This window comes from Ruditapes philippinarum, unplaced genomic scaffold (assembly GCF_026571515.1).
Source record: "Ruditapes philippinarum isolate M1 unplaced genomic scaffold, ASM2657151v2 ctg989_1_1_1_1, whole genome shotgun sequence".
Classification (NCBI taxonomy): domain Eukaryota; kingdom Metazoa; phylum Mollusca; class Bivalvia; order Venerida; family Veneridae; genus Ruditapes; species Ruditapes philippinarum.
Window position 1 is genome coordinate 313,699 of NW_026852943.1, and position 22,688 is coordinate 336,386.

Below are 22,688 nucleotides of genomic sequence, written 5' to 3' on the forward strand. Positions count from 1 at the left end.
ATAAATGTTAGAAAAGACAGAATAATAAACAATTCTATGATTAAAGTCATTTTAATATGTAAAAAAATATATATTGCTGTATACAAAGTTACAATTATGATTGATGTATACAAATAAATCAAATGTTCACATAAAAATGGAATGTAGAAAACAACCTGTACATTAAATGTACAACCAGCATTATGATATATTAATACAAATGTAATAACTTGATATGTATACATTAATTTCATGAGCACTTCAAATGTAATTAACATTGACTATTTGCTACGATTTTTTCAAGCTTTGTCCAAAAATATCTGGTTGTGGTATGCAGAAAAATGATGAAAAGGAAAACCATTGATAGATACAATATTTGTTCTGTTTAATAAGTGAAAATTTTAACCATATGCACTTAAAAATCTGAAACAATGAATGTATTGTTTTTCATCCTAAAAAAATATTCTTCAATTTCAGGAAGTAACGTTTTCTATATAATTATGTCCAGCTTTAAAGTGACATTATGTTCATCTAATAAAATTATATTTCCAATTTCATTTTCTTCTTTTAATGAATATTCAATAGCCCACGTGACACTCAGAAATTTCCATTAATATCCTTCAGAATGTATAGGTAACACTGTGTTGGTGAAAATAGTGGGACAGTCTTTACATATAGGCAGTTTTTGTCCTTAACATTAAAATTTTGTAATTATCAATTGTTGGTCAATTACTATTAAAATAGATGATCTTTTGAATTATAATTCCCTTTAACTGAGGATAATGTCATTTTAAGAATGCAATATTAATTCTATGTATTTTGCTGACAAATAAGACAGTTTACACTTTTGACCTTCAAGACAACAATGATTACAACTCTAGTTAGTGACTCCACTAGTTGACTCATCTTACAACACCATCAAACAGAAAGTAGTATCATTATGAGGCTCAGGTAAAGTGTTCAGGTAAAAATGTCAAATTTTAGTATGATAAATAAACATGTCTTTGATAAAAAAATTCTAACAATATTTATGTCTAATTACATAAGTGTAAAAATAGACTATGTACATAATTATAAAGAAGTTATATAAAAAAATCTATATACAAGGAAAATGATATCATGTCATTTACACATGAACTATTTACATAAATATATAAACATCACTAATTGTTTTAGCTCTGTCAAGTGATCAAATCTGTTCAACGGTTTGTGGATATTACTTACAGGAAACATATAACTCTGAAATCTCATAATTTTAGTTTCTTATAGTTATAATTTTCAATCATTTTTTCCAACTTCTGATAAAACTTGAATCTAATACATAGATATGTAATAACAACAATTCTGAAAGTTTTAAATTATAAATATAACAAATAACATCTATTGTTATTCACATGATTCACATTTCTAATTGAAAAAAAAAATTTCAAGCATAATTTTTACAAAAATTTACATAAAAGCTAAATATATCAACAGAGTACATGTTGAGCTTACTGTGTACTAAATTACAACCATCCTACACTATCACAAGGAGAGAAAGATACAAACAGTCAGATAATCCCTGGATATAAGCACTAATAAATGATATGTAAATTTACACATGATATGTTTTAGTATAGCAACAACAAATTTCATAGAGAAACTTAGATCATCAATCAATACATCATTTAATATAACAGTTTATCACATACCCTTGCCACTTTTGCAACTCTGTGAAAATGGTATTGCACAGATGTGCATATATTTTGATCTGACGTCATATGCATTATATCAGGGCTAAATATTAGCGTTTCACTATAGATGTGTCAATGAAATATTTTTTACTTTAGACAGTCTTTGTTTTTTGGGTATGTGATAAATAGAATATTATATTTGTGTAGGTTTAATACAGAATTTATTGAACTCATTGAATGAAATAATATTGTACTCGCCAGAGACTGGAGTATATATAATTTTATTCAACTTGTTCAGTAAATTCTGTACTGAACTTAAACTCATTCAATATCCTTTATATGGTATCATTGACACACTTTGTTTAAAGATTTTCTTTAGAAAAGGTTATCAGTGCCAGGGTTAGATAGTTTCATTTTTTTCTTTCACTTTTCTGCTTACATGCAGCCGAGTAAAGTTGGTGATAGAACGAGTGAAATTTTGCAAACATAAGTATGAAATTTACAAGTTTTAAAACAAACGCTTATATCACTAATATCTTTGTCATATGATATAAATAAACAAGTTTGTTAATATTCTTAATTCGGCAATTGGTGTTTGCATCAAAAATCAAAATTGTAACTGGAATTTAAGTTTGCATTTACTATAATTGCTTTATTTCCAATATTCTAGTAACAAACACAAAATTTACAATTTTCTAAGAACAAGGCAGTATTCACTAAAGGTGAGTACTTCTTTTTTTGGTCACTTGTCCTGCAAGGCTTGTAGTAGTATCCTTTTCGAAACATTTTTATGAACCACTGAGCACTGTAAAGCTATTGTAAGATACAAATCAAGTACAGTACTGCTGATGAAGGAAGAATGATATGTGTAAAGAATGTCAAATAATTATGTGTAGTTTTTACATGATAAATTACAGTAGAATGTTCAAGAATGTCACAACCAGCACAATGACCAATGACATGTGCCATGCAGGGTGCTTGAACTGCAACGGGACACACTGATACTCGTTTAGGTTCTCTATTTGATTGATGAAGTCCCAACCGAGATAAGATTCAAAGTTCTGCTCTTCTGGTAATAGAGGTACAAGTCTGACAGCCTCGTCTGAGAAGATCAGGTCAGAGTAGAACATCCCCGAGTGAAACATGTGGAAATCACCATCACTGTGGATAAAAATAATGAGAACAGTTCAGAATAGAATGAACAAGTCTGAAAAGGGAACATCCAAATTTTTTAAATAATGGATCGTTTTCAGAAAGAACATTGCAAATAACAAGCAATATGTACATTCAAAAAGTTACTAAACAAATTTTATCAAAGTAAAGAAAAAATCCTTTACAAGATCATTTTTCATACTTCTATAGAATTTTTCACAATCTTAGAAGAGGTAAAATATTATGTACATTATACATGTATCTTACTTCATGTTTAAACGAAGAGAACATTTATATTTGTTGAAATGAATCAAAAGTTTAACAACAAGAGTCATTCAAATAAATCACAAATGAGTTCTAACAAGAATTCAACACATTGGTCTTGTCAAAGATTGGTTTGTGACTCTATTGGTTTGGTTTGGTTCTAAGATGTAATATATCAAAACCATCACCAATATTGTCCTTTCAAATCATTAACAGGACTAATATTCAGACTAGTATCTCCCTTTTCTCCTTTTATCAATTACAATAATATAAATTCATATTGGTACAGAAAGTACTACAAATATAAGTACATTTACTTACATATCTGATGAGAAAAACTGTTGCCCATAGCTGAAAATATTCCAGTAAATATCACGTTTTGATTCCGGCACATAGCCACCAGTTACTATAGCAGCACCTGGTACTGTACCAAGGTAACAGTTTTCCCAGTTCTCTATAGCAGCTCGGGTACCATCCTTACATAACAACTCATAATCATCTGATCGCCGGTTCCTGGCCCAGATAGCCTGGTTCCTACCATCAGTGTTATCACCTACTGTTAAGTGATGTACAAATGCAACATCTCCTGCCACTGTTAAAATGAGAAAAAAATAATTTTCTATTATATAGTAATAGTTACCTGGATTTGAATACCAACAAAAAATGTTTAATATCAGTACATGTTAAACATTACCGGTCTAGTTTGATTTGTTTCCTGTGAAATAATGTAAGCAAGAAATTTTTACATTTGCGCACATATATTTATCTTTAGAAATAAAATTAAGGTGGTATCTAAAAATTATTGAGATATATCTTTAGACTGAAATAAAATTAAGGCGGTATCTTAAAACTATTGAGATTATGTCCCCCTTTAGAAATAAAACTGAGGTGGTATCTCAAACAAGAGGGCATGATGGCCTGAGGTCGCTCACCTGTTATATAGCCCCCCCCCCCCCCCCCGGCCCAATTTTTACCCAAGGGCTTTTATTTTGTTTATTTGAACAGACTTGGTAGACACCCATAAGAAGATGTTTCATGCAAAACATCTAAGTTCTAGCTCATTAGGTTTTTTAAAAGAAGAATTTTTAAAGTTTTTACTATACACATATAGTGACACCCCTCGGGCAGGGCCAGTTTTGACCCCTGGGCTTTTATTTGAACAAACTTTGTAGATATTTTACTTAAAGATGTTTCATGCTTAATAATCTAAACCTAGCTATTTGGGTTTTTTTCAAAGAAGATTTTTAAGTTTTTGCTAATACACATATAAGGAAAATCAATGACCCCGGGGCAGGGCCATTTTTTGACCCCAGGGCTTTTATTTGAACATACTTGGTAGACACCCATTAGAAACATGTCTCATGCTAAATATCTTAGCTCTAGCTCTTTGGGTTCTTTAAAAGAAGATTTTTTAAGTTTTTACTTTATGCATATAGGGAAAATCAATGACCCCCTTGGGCGGGCCAATTTTGACCCCAGGGCTTTTATTTGAACAAACTTGGTAGACACTCACTAGAAGATGTTCCATGCCAAATATCTTAGCTCTAGCTCTTACGGTTCTTTAAAAGAAGATTCTTTAAGTTTTTACTATATGCATATAGGGAAAATCAATGACCCCCCGGGGCGGGCCAATTTTGACCCCAGGGCTTTTATTTGAACAAACTTGGTAGACACTCATTAGAAGATGTTTCATGCCAAATATCTAAGCTCTAGCTCTTAGGGTTGTTTAAAAGAAGATATTTAAAGATTTTTCTTTCGGTTGCCATGGCAACCAGAGTTCTGCATGGAATTAATTTCTTTGAACAATTTTTAAAGGTGACCACCAAAGGAACATTCCTGTGAAGTTTGGATGAAATTGGCTCAGTGGTTTATGAGGAGATGTCATTTAAAGCAAAAGTTTACGGACGGACGACGGACGGACAGACGACGGACGGACGACGGACGGACGGACGCCGGACGAAAAGCGATCACAAAAGCTCACCCTGTCACTTTGTGACAGGTGAGCTAAAAATTATGTGGTCAGATTTCATGTGTTTTTCAAATATCATAACAATCCATTCCATTATTCAATTTCGGTATAGTTTTTTTTTCTTATATTATCAATATAAATGAACAACGTTTATAACCTACTATCAAAATAAGTAAATAATTGAACATATCAAATATATACATTCATTTATAAGTTTAGCATTCCTATTAGTAGTTCTGATACACAATAATTCCACAAGATAGTGGATATCAGTGTACAGTCATAAAAGAATGTACTTACTTTCTACGAGACATCGGAAAGCTCCTGTCGCACCATAATAAAGTTCCTCGCTATTTCTCTGGCATTTTCTGTAGCCTCCACCTTGACAGCCCTCACACAGATTGATCGGTTTCTGGCTAGGGTTATAGTCCTTGTCTAGAGCTCCTGGGATACAACTTCTCGAAAATAACTGACCTGTATATACATATAGACTTTTTTAAAAAACATATTGGTAATCAAATTCTTACAATTTTAAATAAATTGATATATGTAGAAATGCAGACACATTTAAAGAATTAATTAACCCAATTTCTAATTATAACTAAAGACAATTACTTTATTCAATTACATGTTATAACTAAAGACATACTTTATTCAAACATTGAGAAATAATCACACTCTAATAAATTACATTGATATGGCAATTATTTTTCTTTTAAATTAATTTTGATTAATTTCAAATAACACTGACACTGAAGTTATATGACAACTTTACAGGTTTATAAGTATAAAAAAAAGAGTTGTAAATGCAATTTTCACTTAAATTTTTATAAAGTTCACATAAACTAAACAAAAATAAAAAATATTCATAAATATTGACAAAGTCTAAGCATGTACCTACCAATATTTTCAAAGATGGTACATTGTTGAGGTATAAACTGCTGTGTCTCTATGTATATGTTTAGAGGAACTATCCAACCATCACCTCTACCTATACCTGAATGACAAGCCCTGTAACCTGAAAATATATCATAATATTTAAATGTTATACAACCCATCACTGTCTCGGAAGGTATTAAGAATATAAGAGCTATAGGTAAGACAGTGCGCAGGGCTATTCACAGTGCTTGATAGTTAAACAAAAGACTGGATAATGTAAATTTCCAAGTTCAAAAAGGGCAATTATTCAGTCAAAATCTATGTCAGAGTTAAAGACCTTAGTGAGTAGACTCCTAATATGCTGTCAAATAAGTGTGTGAATTTTCAAACTATTCCATTCAGTAGTTACGGAGATACCAACTTGCACGTTATAACTACCAAAAGGTGAAGCTGATGCCTGAGTGAGTACAATAGCTCTCCTTATTCTTCAAATAGTTCAGATAAAAACCAGTATACAGTTTCTCCTTGATCTATCAATTGATATGACAATACAAAAATCTTCCTGATAATATAATAATTAATTACAATAGTAAGTCTGTAACAGACATAAGAATTTCATTACATTACTGTAAATGGAAAATGCACTGTCTATCCTAAACTTCATGTATTAAGTTTCTGTAAAGTCAGTCGCATGTACAGTCATACAACAACTTTTAATTAAATATTACCTGCTAAAACATTAAGACTTTTAAGAAGTGTTCATTCAATATGCCACCATAACATGGAAATCCTGTGATATTTTTCTTTACTCACTTGTTATTCTCTTAAACAACTTTTAATCCCTCATAAAACTTTGAGGGGACAAAACCTAGTTCTAACAAATTTCAACTGTATGTTGTATTTACCTCCATTGGTTAGTTTGAAAACTTATGTCTATAAATAACGTATTCATGTTAAATTAAATATCAATATTACATTCTGTTGACAATATGAACTATTGATAGATATTAAGATTTCAGATATTCTCAAATCCCAATATGCATAATATCAATTGCCTTTGTAGACAGATGAGTTTACCTAAAACACATTTTATCGCTTGCTCTTAAAGAATCAAAAGTAATGTACAAATAATCCATGTAATAACTTCATCAAAACTGTGTCAAGCGTGTTTTTCAGAATACCATTGGATATAATTTTGAAAGAGGTTATGTGCAACTTACACAATAATTATGGAAAAGTAAACTGAACAAGAGGGCCATGATGGCCCTGAAGTGGCTCACCTGTATATAGGCCCCCCAGAGTGGGGCCAGTTTAAACCCCAGGGCTTTTATTCGAACAAACTTGGTAGACACCCGTTAGAAGATGTTTCATGCTAAACATGTAAGGTCTAGCTCGTTGGGTTTTTTAAAAGAAGATTTTTTAAGTTTTTTCTTTACATATATATTTAAAAACAATGACACCCCTGGGGCAGGGCCAGTTTTGACCCCAGGGCTTTTATTTGAACAATCTTTGTAGACACTTACTAGAAGATGTTTCATGCTTAATATCTAAACTCTAGCTATTCGGTTTTTTTTCGAAGAAGATTTTTAAGTATTTGCTATACACATTTAAGGAAAATCATTGTCCCCCAGGGCTGGGCCAATTTTGACCCTAGGGCTCTTATTTGAACAAACTTGGTAGACATCTATTAGAACATGTTTCATGCTAAATATCTTAGCTCTAGCTCTTTGGGTTCTTTGAAAGAAGATTTTTAAGTTTTCACTATATTCATATAGGAAAAATCAATGACCCCCTGGGGCGGGGCCAATTTTGACCCTAGGGCTCTTATTTGAACAAACTTGGTAGACATCCATTACAACATGTTTCATGCTAAATATCTTAGCTCAAGCACTTTTGGTTCTTTAAAAGAAGATTTTTAAGTTTTTACTATATGCATATAGGAAAAATCAATGACCCCCTGGGGCGGGGCCAATTTTGACCCCAGGGCTTTTATTTGAACAAACTTGGTAGACACCCATTAGAAGATGTTTCATGCTAAATATCTTAGCTCTAGCTCTTTGGGTTCTTTAAAAGAAGATTTTTTAAGTTTTTACTATATACATATAGAGAAAATCAATGACCCCCTGGGGCAGGGCCAATTTTGACCCCAGGGCTTTTATTTAAACAAACTTGGTAGACACCTTCTAGAAGATGTTTCATGCCAAATATCTAAGCTCTAGCTCTTTGGGTTTTTTAGTAGAAGATATTTAAAGTTTTTTCTTTTGGTTGCCATGGCAACCAGAGTTCTGCATGGAATTAAATTCTTTGAACAATTTTCAAAGGTGACCACCAAAGGAACATTCCTGTGAAGTTTGGATGAAATTGGCTTAGTGGTTTATGAGGAGATGTCATTTAAAGTAAAAGTTTACGGACGACGGCCGGACGCCGGACGAAAAGCGATCACAAAAGCTCACCCTGTCACAAAGTGACAGGTGAGCTAAAAATCATCAAGATTTCCAGCAACCTTTGTTTTAATATTAACTTACATACAATTGTGATAGGACACTTTGCTACATTTTCTTTAACATTCAAAACTCCAAACATTATTAACATGATTTACATTACATATCAAGGCTAACAATGGGGAATTCTTACTTTTCAGGTTAAACAATGTCATATAGAGGTCACGTTTTCTGGCAGCAGCAACAACTTTAACAGTATGTGACATATCACCATAATCTTCAGCAGCAATAGGCACTAAACCATATTGTCTAAAAATAGAACAACATAATTATTATCTATATAGACAATACCCAAGCTCATTAAAGGGACTCCACTTATATTTGGACATGACAGGACTTTCAATAATTTTTCTAGATTACTGTTAAATTCTAACACTCCTCGTGATTTTGTCACTATAGACAAAGAAGAAAGAAAAAACAGTGTTAAACTGCCAATAAACACTGATTAGGAACTACTTGTATATACGGCTGTTGTGTTTTTTCCCTCAATTATATAGTTTACAAAGCCCTTTAAAACAACAATAAAAAGCATTTTTATTGTTATTTTCAGCTTTCATAATGTTTTCTTTTTATACAATACTGAAATAATATCTCACATACACTAACATCACAGATTTGATCCATATCAGTTAATAAATATTTTGACAATACGGCGCTATCCGTAAGCAGCGTAACAAATTCAGCAAATTAAGGAGATGGTCCATTTCAAATTTGAGGCGGCCAAAAATGCATTTGAGTCATTTTGGCCAACAGCAACGTCTTAATGACAACCCTGATAAATCTGTCACAGCACTCTATAAATGTCATATGGACATATTGTTCTCAATCTTAAACAGCAAATATATAATCAGGAAGGGGGCAAAATCAATAGTTTGTATCCCCAATTTGCCCAAAAACCTGTCCGGACAAGTAGAAATTTTTAAGAATTTACTATATAAATAAATGGATGAGTTAAGAAATGCTTCAGATAAAAATGTACATTTGAGTCAAAATCAGATTTTGCTGAGCCCAAGAATTGTTTTTTGCTTATCTTTAATAATAGCCAATATTCAGGCCATATTCCCAACTGAAAATAGTATATTATTTTCTCAATACACAGGAAGAATCCACAATTGTAAGTTACAAATTAGATATATTGAATAAAAAGTTATAAAAATCTTTGTTAATTAGGACTTCCTCACTGTTATAGTGCTTAAATGTTTGTAGATGCCATCCAAGACAGTGATTGTTTGCCTTCATTAAATCAAGATGCCATCCTAGACAGTGACTGTTTGCATTTATTAATCACAATGCATTTTTTCCCAATTTTCAACAAACCATTGCTGAAAATCCCGATTCCATCGGAGTGTCTCTTTCTCATGTTTAATGTCATGAAATATAAACTTTCCTATCAAAAGCTGGTAGTTTGCAATACGCAAAATTTTGATTTTTATACCTTAATTCTGAATTTCATGCTAAACACAAATCTATTGCCGCCAGCATGCTGAGTGTTAATAATGACTACACTATGTGTGTCATTTTTTAAATGGTTACTCCCTGAAATTAGAAGCTGATTACCTTAAAATGTTAAAACTGTTAAATGATCATAATATCCACTTACTTTCCACCTATGTACACATCTCCTGGATCAAGGATAGTGATATCGGCATCACCATTGGCAACAAGCTTCATACACGCCTTAGTATTTTGTGCCATGAGACAATCCAGGTTAGGTTTGATATCTTTTCCTCGGAACACTTCAACCATACGTTCACATTTCTCCCTCTCGGCATCGGATATCACACACAGACGTACTACATCAATTGGACACTGGTTCAGATTGTTTAATGCAGCACGGAAGCTGTCATCTGTTAACATAATTTATTATTATCATTTTACTATATAATAATTATTTTAAGAAAATTGCAACGATAATGGTAAAATCAACTTTAAACATTCATTAAATTATGAATTCTAACTCTGAAACTGTAGAATATAAACCCTTAAAAACTTTAGTTAACCTTAAACATTATTTTTGTAGCTATGTTGTCTTTTACTGTTCTAATTGATCATATTTTAGCATAAAGTAACAATTAATGTCTAATTAAAAGCAAATCAATTAATTATACATTTAACAAAACTCTTCCTTTGGAGACTTTCACAAAACATATATAACATATTATTACATAATAATAATTGAAACTATTGCCGAATACAATTAACAACTGTATACCACATGAGAAGAGCATCACATGCAGTGTTAACACTTATCTGTTAAAAAAAAAAACACTTTTGACAAAAACATCAAGTTAAAAAAGTATGGATTTCAGAATTATGCCCCTTGTCTAACAACCGCACATTGTCAATATAAGCATGAACTGAAAGTCTCATATTGATAACTTTTAAGACGTTGAATTTGGGGCTACACACGACCGCACAACCCAGCAATCCACTTTTTTCTTTGAAATAGGCTAAATTTTCAAAATAATATGATTATGGCAGTCTCAAGTAATATATTTAGGAAGAGGTGATAATAGACTCCATAGCATACTTACCAACCCAGGTATAATATCTGTCTCTATCCGACCCAATGGCCACTAATGATTTAGTAGCATCATTAAACAAGATGTTCTTCCTCTCAGTATGTTCATAGCCTTGAGAGCTGAATATTCTAAACTCGTTCTCATATGGTTTTTGTGGTCCAAACCAGTCTGACAGCTGTAGTAGCAGGTTCTTGTATTTTTGTACTGTCTCCTCATCTTTCATATTTGACGTCATTACAACATCATTAGGTACTTTACCATAGTAACAGTTTTCATACTGATCAACAGGTCGTGAGCTGGAGTCTGGACAGATCAGTTCATATTCCTGTAACAATGAAAGATAGCAATAAAATAAATGCAATCATTTTCCATACGAAATTAGAAAGGTTATTACAGTGAATAATTAATGCAAAATAGATATGAGGTAGATATTTTTAAACAGATTTCATTCACAATGGTTAATTTTGACTGACACAATTCCAATTAATACATCATAAAACCAAAGTAGTCGAAAAATTATAATCAGGATAACGGTTCATTTGAAATTTTGTTTCATACAAACATAGGCCAGCTTAAGAATGTTACAAAGTTTGGTTTATATATGGTTTATACAGAATTTATTTTAGTTCAATTGTGTAGGAAGCTATAAGCTTATAGACACACTTTCGAATCCGTTACAAAGTTTAATGATTGACCTTGATTTGTGTTGGCCATTTACTGTCTCATTTGATATGAATACCAACATTTAATACATTTTTACATTGGATGTCTTTAAATCAAATAAAGAAGTATTTTATATAATCTAAACATAGACACCTACAGCATTATGATATTTTTTGTTTGGAAGAACCAACAATTGCTTTTTCTCACATGTATTATACACATAATCACATATTACTTATCAGTTGTAAAATGAAGAAAAAGGTAGTCACTAGTCAAACCAAAAGGCCATTTTTGTTTACAGGGTTTAAGATGTCACTAATTCATTATTATGCAAAATGATATAAAAGAAAAAATTATTCAAAATTTGCGAACATTTCATTGTCTCAATTTAGAAGTGTCTTAATAGTTTACACTAAAGTCTGTCTGGTTTACATCATAAATTTACTAAACCTAAAATAATTTTCCTATTTTTTCTTTGTACAGAAAATATAATATTTGTACAATACAGATATCTTACATCAGAACGGTCTGCCCCTGTGTTTATATCATAAGTTGACATTCGAACAGTGTCGTCACGTAAGAATGCAAAGTCTCCGGCTGCATCTAGACATTTGAAGGCACCATCGAAGCCGGCATGTGGATCACTAGATGTACACTTCTGTTCACCGGAACCTCGACACAACTCACATACACTTGTTGGATTATTTCCTGTAGATATACAACATCAATAAAGAACCCTTACAATTTAAAATCATTATCAATCTTAATCAAACTTTTTTTAGGACAACTAAAGACTATAATTATAAATCATATGCTTGTTGGGAAGTTATTGTAACTTATAAAGCATAAAGAAGGAGATACAATTGTTTTGCAGTAAGCAATCACAATGAAATATTTGCCTGGTATCAGTAATGTTTCATAAAGATATGGGAAGAGTAAAGATAGACAAACCGTTAAGGCCATGACTGCATGTAGCAAATTTTAAGATTTTCTAAAAGCGGAATACACCAGCTTGTTAAAATAATACCAGAGATGTCAAGATTAACATATAACCTGCTTTTATCCAAAGTGATTAGAGTATGCCAACAGTAAACTATATACCCAGGGCAGTATGCACATCTGACCAAACTCTATACTGTGTGTAGGTCAATTATTGTATTATACTATTGAAAACTTTTTAAATCCAAACTGACTTACAAATTCAAAGGAGGGAAAATCCATTTAACAAATTTAGATGGTTACAAGTTCATCAACTAGATTTTATAGGCAACTGATTTACTCAGATATCTGTGGTGCTGATTTAATACTGTATAATGACACTGTGAACAAGATGAGAAAATTTTCCAAAAATAAAGACATTCCAAAAAATAAAGCAGGACAAGAAGCAGACATCATTTGCTAGGACATTTAGGCAAGATGTTAGAAGAAAATTACAATGTGCTTCTAAATTTAAACAATTCAAATTGATGGAGAACTCATTCATTTAACTTTTAATAAGTTGGTTCCTAGGTGAACTGTTTATCTTTAATACAAGATTTTCCAAAACTTAAAAACATGTCTTCCACATAAATCATTTAAAAACTGAAAGGAACCTTTAAATTCATCACTGAGACTTTAAACATATGATTTTAACTTGATTTTGTTTTGTTTGGTTGGATTTACAGCGCACAAAAACAGTAAAGGTCATATGGTGCTGAAACAGGAAAGATGATTTTGGATAACCTTTGGAGTTACAAACTTAAAGCAACACCAGGGGTCAAAACCAACCAAAACCCCAAAATCAATAGGGGTCATCTGCTGGCCATGACCAATCACCATACCAAGTTTGAAGTTCCTAGGTCTAAGGGTTCTTTAGTTAATTGATCGGAAACCGTTTTTACCTACAAGGTCAATGTGACCAACTCACTTGCTGCAGCTAAGTGATGCAGTGATTCAAACCCATTTAATTGCATCTTACTATTACAAAAAAATAAATGGTGACTGCAATTCTTATGTCTGGCAACCCTCAGCCACACATTGCAACTTGGACTAAACAAATGTAGAAAATGATCAAGCAGGGATAAACGGTGGCTGCAATTCTGATGCATCAACACTTTGATGGCAACCTGTCAGCAACAAAAGGATAATTTTTAAGTTGAACTAACCAAATGGATTGTAGAATGAATTCAATGCTCCTGGAAGACACATCTGGCTAAAAAATTCTGTCACTGTTTTGACAACAGCATTACACTGGGACACAGTGATCTTCTTAGTCTGTAACATGTATGATATAGGATATACCCAACCTGCACCACTACCAATCCCTGAAAATATAAAACATTATATGTTACAGATAGTGTCAAATCACATAAGAAGCTTTAAATGATTATAACTATACTAATAGACTAATTCATATTGAAAAGGTACATTCAAATTTCATCTTCAACACAAATAATAATATACTACACAGTGTTTAACAAGATCTCTGCTGAGGTTGGGTGATAATAAGCCCAATGGCAAGTTTACAAGAAGGTATCATGGATTAAAATTAACTTAAACAAAGCTATTGTAGTAAATGGCTCAAACAAGAGCCGGTTGAACCGGGTGATGCTCCCCGCATAGGTTTTGGACACAGGAAGGTAAACCTTTTGTAGTTTCAGAGTTATGTCACAGACAAAGTTCAAAGTGTAAAAACAACCCAAATGTTGTGCACGACACATTGTCTCAATATGGTGATTATTTCTGTGAAATAGTTGTAAAATCTGACTTCAAATAACGAAGTTATGGGCCGGACATGATTTTGCTGCAAGGTCATGCTGTAGGGGTCATCTGCTGGCCATGACCAATCACCATACCAAGTTTGACGTTCCTAGGCCTAAGGGTTCTTTAGTAATTGATCAAAAACCGTTTTTACCTGCAAGGTCAATGTGACCTTGACATTTGACCCCAAAATCAATAGGGGTCATCTGCTGGCCATGACCAATCACCATACCAAGTTTGAAGTTCCTAGGCCTAAGGGTTCTTTAGTTATTGATCGGAAGACCGTTTTTACCTGCAAGGTCAATGTGGCCTTGACCTTTGACCCCTTGACCCCAAAATCATTAGGGGTCATCTGCTGGCCATGACCAATCACCATACCAAGTTTAAAGTTCCTAGGCCTAAGGGTTCTTTAGTTATCGATCGGAAACCAATTAGGGACGTATGTATGGACGGATGGACGTACCAACTTTTGATATTTAAGAGGCAAATCAGCTCATAAACTACACCTGGACGTAAGTCCATAAGCAAAATTAGCTCATAAAAACAAAAAAATAGCTCTTAATTTGAATTTTATGAGTTTTTGCTCTTTATTTAACTACAGAATGAAGCTCATAAATATCAAATGTTTGCTGGGACAGACGGACGGACAACCCGGCGACTATATGCTCCCCCGAATTTGTTCGGGGAGCATAATAATTATGACATTTCCATCAAATGTAATATAAAGATGTCAAATTGACACATATGCCCGCCTCTTCCATACCTTTAACGATAACCAGTATGAAAGGCACATTGTGTCAAAGAAGCTGATTATGAAATGATATGTGTCTATGAACAAGAGGGCCATGATGGCCCTGAGGTCGCTCACCTGTATATAGGCCTCCCCCCAGGGCCAATTTTAACCCAAGGGCTTTTATTTGAACAAACTTGGTAGACACCAATAAGAAGATGTTTCATGCTAAACATCTAAGCTCTAGCTCATTGGGTTTTTTCAAAGATTTTTTAAGTTTTTACTATACACATATAGTTAAAAACAATGACACCCCTGGGGCCGGGCCAATTTTGACCCCAGGGCTTTTATTTGGACAAACTTTGTAGACACTTACTAGAAGATGTTTCATGCTTAATATCTAAACTCTAGCTATTTGGGTTTTTTCAAAGAAGATTTTTAAGTTTTTGCTATACAATTATAACGAAAATCAATGACCCCCCGGGTGGGGCCAATTTTGACCCCAGGGCTTTTATTTGAACAAACTTTGTAGACACTCACTAGAAGATGTTTCATGCTTAATATCTAGACTGTAGCTATTTGGGTTTTTTCAAAGAAGATTTTTAAGTTTTTGCTATACACATATAAGGAAAATCAATGACCCCCGGGGCGGGGCCAATTTTGACCCCAGGGCTTTTATTTGAACAAACTTTGTAGACACTCACTAGAAGATGTTTCATGCTTAATATCTAGACTCTAGCTATTTGGGTTTTTTCGAAGAAGATTTTTTAAGTTTTTGCTATACACAATATTAGGAAAATCAATGACCCCCTGGGCCGGGCCAATTTTGACCCCAGGGCTTTTATTTGAACAAACTTGGTAGACAACCATTAGAACATGTTTCATGCTAAATATCTTAGCTCTAGCTCTTTGGGTTCTTTAAAAGAAGATTTTCAAAGTTTTTACTATATGCATATAGGGTCAAAATCAATGACCCCCTGGGGCGGGGCCAATTTTGACCCCAGGGCTTTTATTTGAACAAACTTGGTAGACAACCATTAGAACATGTTTCATGCTAAATATCTTAGCTCTAGCTCTTTGGGTTCTTTAAAAGAAGATTTTCAAAGTTTTTACTATATGCATATAGGGAAAATCAATGACCCCCTGGGGCGGGGCCAATTTTGACCCCAGGGCTTATATTTGAACAAACTTGGTAGACACTCACTAGAAGATGTTTCATGCCAAATATCTAAGCTCTAGCTCTTACGGTTTTTTAAAAGAAGATATTTTAAGTTTTTTCTTTCGGTTGCCATGGCAACCAGAGTTCTGCATGGAATTAAATTCTTTGAACAATTTTTAAAGGTGACCACCAAAGGAACATTCCTGTGAAGTTTGGATGAAATTGGCTTAGTGGTTTATGAGGAGATGTCATTTAAAGTAAAAGTTTACGGACGGACGGACGACGGACGGACGCCGGACGAAAAGCGATCACAAAAGCTCACCCTGTCACTTTGTGACAGGTGAGCTAATAAGGAAAGAAAAGTACAAAATCAACTTTTAACAAGGTCAATGTGACCTTGAACTATGAGCCCTAGACTCATAACTCAGTGTGTCATCTACTGCCAAAATATAAACACAATTATTGGAATTGGAATCTTTCAAAAGCTATGCTGTGGAAACAGTTGCTTACAGACAGAAGGATATGCAATCAGATAGGGGGCTATTTCTTGTTATTTTCTTTTAAAAGAGGGCCCTTGACCCCTTACTCTATTGTTACAAAATAAACTCTTTTGTTCGCTTCTGGCCCCTATCCCTTTTTCTGTTGTGCAGACAGGCAGACTGAAGTACAATGGCAAACCATAATACATCCTGAAAGTTTTAGGGCATATAGTAACAAAGATTACACAATAAATAACTGAAGTTCCTATTCAAATAAAATAATAAATTTGTTTTCAACGTACCTGGAATACAAGCTCTCTTCTGTTGTAGATTATTTATAGTAACAGGATTGCCCCTTCTCTTCACTGCCACTGCATAGTATTCTAATGGAGTATTTGGAACTGAAATAAACATGTTTGTAAATTAAATGAAATATATTCAACAAGACAAAGTAAATGAAACAGCAATGAGATTATACTTTTACCAGAAATCATAGCAAGATCCATATTGTCTAACCAAGGAATTAAGAGTAAAAATAAATTGGGCAGAAAACCTGCCAGTTTATGAAATGCATTCTTATTTTAAAATTAACAAATATTCAAAGGTTGAAGTGATTAAGTGATTATCTTTGAGAAATTGACATAGCAGGAAAGAAAAAGCCATGAAAGGGCCATAACTTTGCACAAATATTTTTAAAGTGAAGATTTATATTCAATTGGAAATGAATAGCTTTGATTGTTTCTGACAAAACTGGACCAGAAATTATTTTCGAGGTTAATGTTCCTTTTGATGTAAGAAAGTTAGAGATCATTAACTTGTGGTCAAACTACCTCTCTGTTTTTTTTCTGAAAAATTATTCTAATTTTGAAAAATGATTCACAATTGAAAAGATTTTGATCTATTTTTGGGTATAATTCTTAATTATCTTTTGCATATGCGTCTGTTTCAAGTGCTCAAGCTGTTCTGTGTAAGAAATTCAAATTTTATGTCTTTAGACTTTTGAACTTCTGAGTGTAGATTCTTTCACAAAAAGGTTAAACAGGCTAAAAAAAATAAATTTTAGGATTATCTTCCTTTTTAAATGGCATCCTTTTATGACAATATGGTTGTAAACAGAGTTTACAGTGAATAGCTTTTTTTAGTTTCTGAGAAACAAAACCTAACTGCAAATGTTTACAAACGCCCATGCAGATGAGAGGGACCTGACAATAGCACAACTGTTTTTCAATGAAAAGTGGAGCTAAAAATGATATCAATACAAAGTTGCTGAAACATAAGCTCTTGGTTGTGTTGAAAAAAAATCTTTAACAAGTCATAAGGTATTGGCATATATATTTCTGTATCTGCCACTTACTGGTATCATATTTCTCTGCAACAATTGGTCTCATAGAGTGGTATCTACCAGCAAAATATCCCTGCCCTGCCTCAAGAGTGATCAAATCTACCTCATCTTGTTCAAACAACTCCATACAGGCAAAACTGAAAGAAAGGTAGAGAATAACATTTCTTATTAACAATTTTTCTAATTTTAATCATGAACAATATGTTAACAAAATATGTTAACTGAAATCCTCTTAACAAAGAATGGACATCCTTATTCAAAGCAGAACAGATCCATTTTATAAGTTATATGTAAGGTAAAAGTTAACATTTTGTACACTTTTTTTTTTAATTAATGCACTTGATGGATGTAAAAAGATATACAATTATAATATAAAAGGCATTAGTGTATATAGTGCCAGTGAATACTTTCAATGGTTAAAGAGAGATACAAAATACAATCAAAATTTTACTTAAGTGTTATGCCGACTCAGGGACATGTATACTCACTACTATTTTCCTATTTTTTGAATACCAGTAATAAATAATCAAGAAATGAAGAGAAGCATGCATAAAATGTGATTTGTTGTTAAAATTTAAAATACAAAGATTAAATAGCATCAATTCCGCCCTTGTTATTGCACTTGCAATATACAACAGCAACTATTAAAGTTAAATTTGCCAAATGCATGGTTTTAATTAGAAAAACTATTTTATATTTTCTTATGAACAAATTGCACAAATTAAAATTCATTATCATTAAAAATAAATAATTTACTTTGCCACTTGTTACATACTTCAAATGATACTTGCATGAATAAAAAAATTCTTCAATGTCTTTTTCATATATTTTACACAACAAGAGGGCCATGATGGCCCTGAAGTCGCTCACCTGTATATAGGCCCCCAGAGCGGGGCCAGTTTAAACCCCAGGGCTTTTATTTGAACAAACTTGGTAGACACCCAGTAGAAGATGTTTCATGCTAAACATCTAAGGTCTAGCTTGTTGGGTTTTTTAAAAGAAGATTTTTTTCAAGTTTTTTCTTTACACATATAGTTAAAAACAATGACACTCCTGGGGCAGGGCCAGTTTTGACCCCAGGGCTTTTATTTAAACAATCTTTGTAGACACTTACTACAAAACGTTTCATGCTTAATATCTAAACTCTAGCTATTCGGGTTTTTTCAAAGAAGATTTTTAAGATTTTGCTATACACATAAAAAAATTATAAGGAAAATCAATGTCCCCCGGGGCGGGGCCAATTTTGATCCCAGGGCTTTTATTTGAACAAACTTTGTAGACACTCACTAGAAGATGCTTCGTGCTTAATATCTAAACTCTAGCGATTTGAGTTTTTTCAAAGAAAATTTTTTAAGTTTTTGCTATACACATATAAGGAAAATCAATGACCCCTGGGGCGGGGCCAATTTTGTCCCCAGGGCTCTTTTTTTAACAAACTTGGTAGACACCCATTAGAAGATGTTTCATGCTAAATATCTTAGCTCTAGCTCTTTGGGTTCTTTAAAAGAAGATTTTTTAAGTTTTTACTATATGCATATAAGGAAAATCAATGACCCCCTGGGGCGGGGCCAATTTTGACCCCAGGGCTTTTATTTGAACAAACTTGGTAGACACTCACTAGCAGATGTTTCATGCCAAACATCTAAGCTCTAGCTTTTTGGGTCTTTTAGAAGAAGATATTTAAAGTTTTTTCTTTTGGTTGCCATGGCAACCAGAGTTCTGCATGGAATTAAATTCTTTGAACAATTTACAACGGTGACCACCAAAGGAACATTCCTGTGAAGTTTGGATGAAATTGGCCTAGTGGTTTATGAGGAGATGTCATTTAAAGTAAAAGTTTACGGACGACGGCCGGACGCCGGACGAAAAGCGATCACAAAAGCTCACCCTGTCACTTTGTGACAGGTGAGCTAAAAATGGTAAAAATACACCTTCAGACTAGAAAAGCATAAAATTTGAAATTTTTGTTTTGCAATACACAAAGCAATCATAAACAGAATGAACAATAATGCCAGTTTATTTCTAAATTTAACTTTAAGTAACTTACACATCTGCTGCTCTTACACATGACACCTTTGTCATGTTGGTAAAGTCATTCAGGTTACCCTTATCTTTATAATAGGGATGAACATTCTCAGCAGAGACGCCTAAATCTTTCACTTTGTCTATGGCTCTCACAAGATTTCCACACTTCTCTTCTTCTGCTAATGTTGTCACACACCATCTTGCCAAAGATTCTGTTGAAAAAAAATGAGTTATTTTGTTGTTTTTTTTATTTCATACAGGTCCAATTGACATCTTGAAGACATTTCATCCTACTGATACTTATTATTATTATACTGTTATTCATTGGAATATAAATATGATTATTACAAACTAGTAGCTTCAATTTTCTACTTGTCCTGCATGCTACACTATTCGTCTTGCATTTTGTGCATGACTTTCAAGACAAACTTTGCTGATGCAAATGACCGCTAGAATTCTTATAATCAGTTTGTTTATATTTAACGATGGAAAACCAGAAACAAAGCTTGTGTTTTAGATTATGTATAATTTATGCACTTTATAGAGCTTTGTCGGCGTAGACTGGTGTGCTGCTCATTTCTATAGGAACCATAATAGGACAGGGAACCAGAATAAACGGAAGCAGTGAAAACGATTATTTTATACTATTTCTCGGTAAAGTAAATTGAGCTGGCTTAAAGGCTATGCTTTTATCATATAATATTTTCAAAAAAGGTCCTAAAAATGTCTAAATTATATATTATAAAGCGTTTTTCCAGCTATCAATATAATAATAATTCTACATGTTGAATATTATAAATTTGATTTAAATATGACTTCATTGCACAGACTTGCCACCTTTGGTTATGAGCACAGGTGCTTGAAATAAACTTTTTTTAAGTTTTATATCGGCAATATACTATAATAAGGTATAAGGTCTCCAACAGAACAAAATTTTACATCAATCTGAACAAACAAGAACTCTGCTGCAAGAAATGATCAGATCATGGTTATCTCTTTTTGTTCGCCATTTGGAAGGATCAATCCAAGCGTTAACGCTTTTTATTTTATTAAAATTCTTCAAATAGCAAAAAAATGAGTAAAATTTTCACAAAATGCCAATATTTTCAATCCATATCGTTTTCGACCTCCAATTTATTCATGTATACAATCACGATTTCTGGTCGATTCCTACAAAATATACAGAAAAGGACTAAAATTTCCTTATAAATTTCCTTAACAAACTCTTTTCCTATCGATCTGCAAAGTCAAAACTGAACGAAAGCCCTCTATGTACGTAAGTATTTTAAAAATATTAGTCATGGAAGCGGAGGTCAAGCAAAGTTCGCCATTTTGATTTTGAAGTGACAGGTGAATGAAGCAAAGAAATAGTATATATAATATGATTGCATGGTCAATAGTATTCCGATTATTATCTTAACCAATCAAATCCTTGTATAATATTCAGAGCGAAACAGAATACATTGCCAGGGCTCACACTGGCTCAAATAAAATAATAACCAATAATTTCACAACTGTCACAAGCGAGATCCTTTTGTATTTTTTAAAAGAATTATGAATGTAGAGGGACGAGAAATCGTGTTTTATACATAACTTTTGGTCGTCGAAAACGTAAGAAAAATAATAAAAGGGAAAATTTTTCGAAACTTTTTCCCCAAATTCTTTGCCCCATTGAGGGGTTTTTTATGAAAAAAAAAAGCGGTTTCACTTTGGGTTATTTTCAAAAGGGGACCCCAAAGAATAAACCCGGGGCGGGCGCTTTTAGAGTGTTTCATATGTTTTTGTTTTGTTTGGGGGTTATATAAAAGGCCTTTTTAAAATAGATTTTGGACACGCCGTTATATAAATTTAAAAATCACTCTTGAAAATTTGTGTTGGTACCCAATTTAAAAAACACTTTCATATCGGCCCCACCAAAGGGTTTCTGCCCAAAAGTATAATCAAAATTTTGCATCTTTTTTTAGCCCATTTTTTTTAAGGGACCAAAACCTTGTATTTTTTTTTTAAAAAGTAAATGTGACCCCATTTTTAGAAAAAAAAAACCCTTTTTCTAAGAAAATAAGATTTTTCCTTTTAATGGGAAAAAAAACAATACAAAAAACAACTTTTTATACAAATTTTAGGAAAAATAATAACAAAAAGTTACAATAAAAATGGAAAAAATTTTAAACCAACATAATTTAATGCAGAGATAATAAGTTTATAATGTATTTTTATTAATCTAAAATTTTTTAGATAGTAAACCATGCTAAAAAGGTTTTTAAAATTAGATGAATTTTATTATTTAAATGTTCCCTTTTTAAAAGAGCAAACTTTTTCAAATTTGTTTTTCTTAGCTGGGAGTTAAAATTTTATATAAAATTTTGTGTTTTTCATTCCCCCAGAGGAAAAAAATTTTTTTGTGAAAAAATAAAAATTAAAATTAACATTGTTTAATTAGGGGGTTCCCATTTTCTTGAAAATCGAAAAAAATTAAAAAACCCAAAAACGGAAAAACGATTCCTTTTTTAAAAAACAATTATTTTAATGTTTTAAACCCACGTGAATTTCTTAATAATTTTTTCCCTGCGTCCAAAAAAAATTTCCCAAAACCCAATCCTTTAACCAGACAA

At 32.6% G+C, this 22,688-nt stretch overlaps 1 protein-coding gene across 1 annotated transcript; it reads right to left on the minus strand.

The window, feature by feature from the left end:
- Nucleotides 1-32: 32 nt before the first annotated feature.
- On the minus strand, nt 33-20,319 carry LOC132728941 (melanotransferrin-like). The gene is made up of 12 exons (XM_060714667.1): nt 20,099-20,319; nt 18,064-18,188; nt 17,012-17,110; nt 13,747-13,905; nt 12,120-12,310; nt 10,952-11,264; nt 10,018-10,264; nt 8,551-8,666; nt 5,939-6,055; nt 5,338-5,511; nt 3,390-3,660; nt 33-2,813 (listed from the first exon to the last, which is right to left on the minus strand). The coding sequence occupies exons 1-12, from the start codon at nt 20,131-20,133 to the stop codon at nt 2,564-2,566; spliced, it is 2,097 nt and encodes a 698-aa protein (XP_060570650.1). The 5' UTR covers nt 20,134-20,319; the 3' UTR covers nt 33-2,563.
- Between the last annotated feature and the right edge of the window lie 2,369 nt (nt 20,320-22,688).

What these genes read in the sequence shown, in the direction of transcription:
- LOC132728941 (XM_060714667.1), bottom strand. Translation starts at nt 20,133, where the DNA reads ATGACAAAGGTGTCATGTGTAAGAGCAGCAGATGT. An exon ending in TGCAGAGAAATATGATACCA is followed by an intron (nt 17,111 to 18,063) that starts GTAAGTGGCAGA and finishes TGTTTATTTCAG; the next exon opens with TTCCAAATACTCCATTAGAA. An exon ending in GAAGAGAGCTTGTATTCCAG is followed by an intron (nt 13,906 to 17,011) that starts GTACGTTGAAAA and finishes TTATATTTTCAG; the next exon opens with GGATTGGTAGTGGTGCAGGT.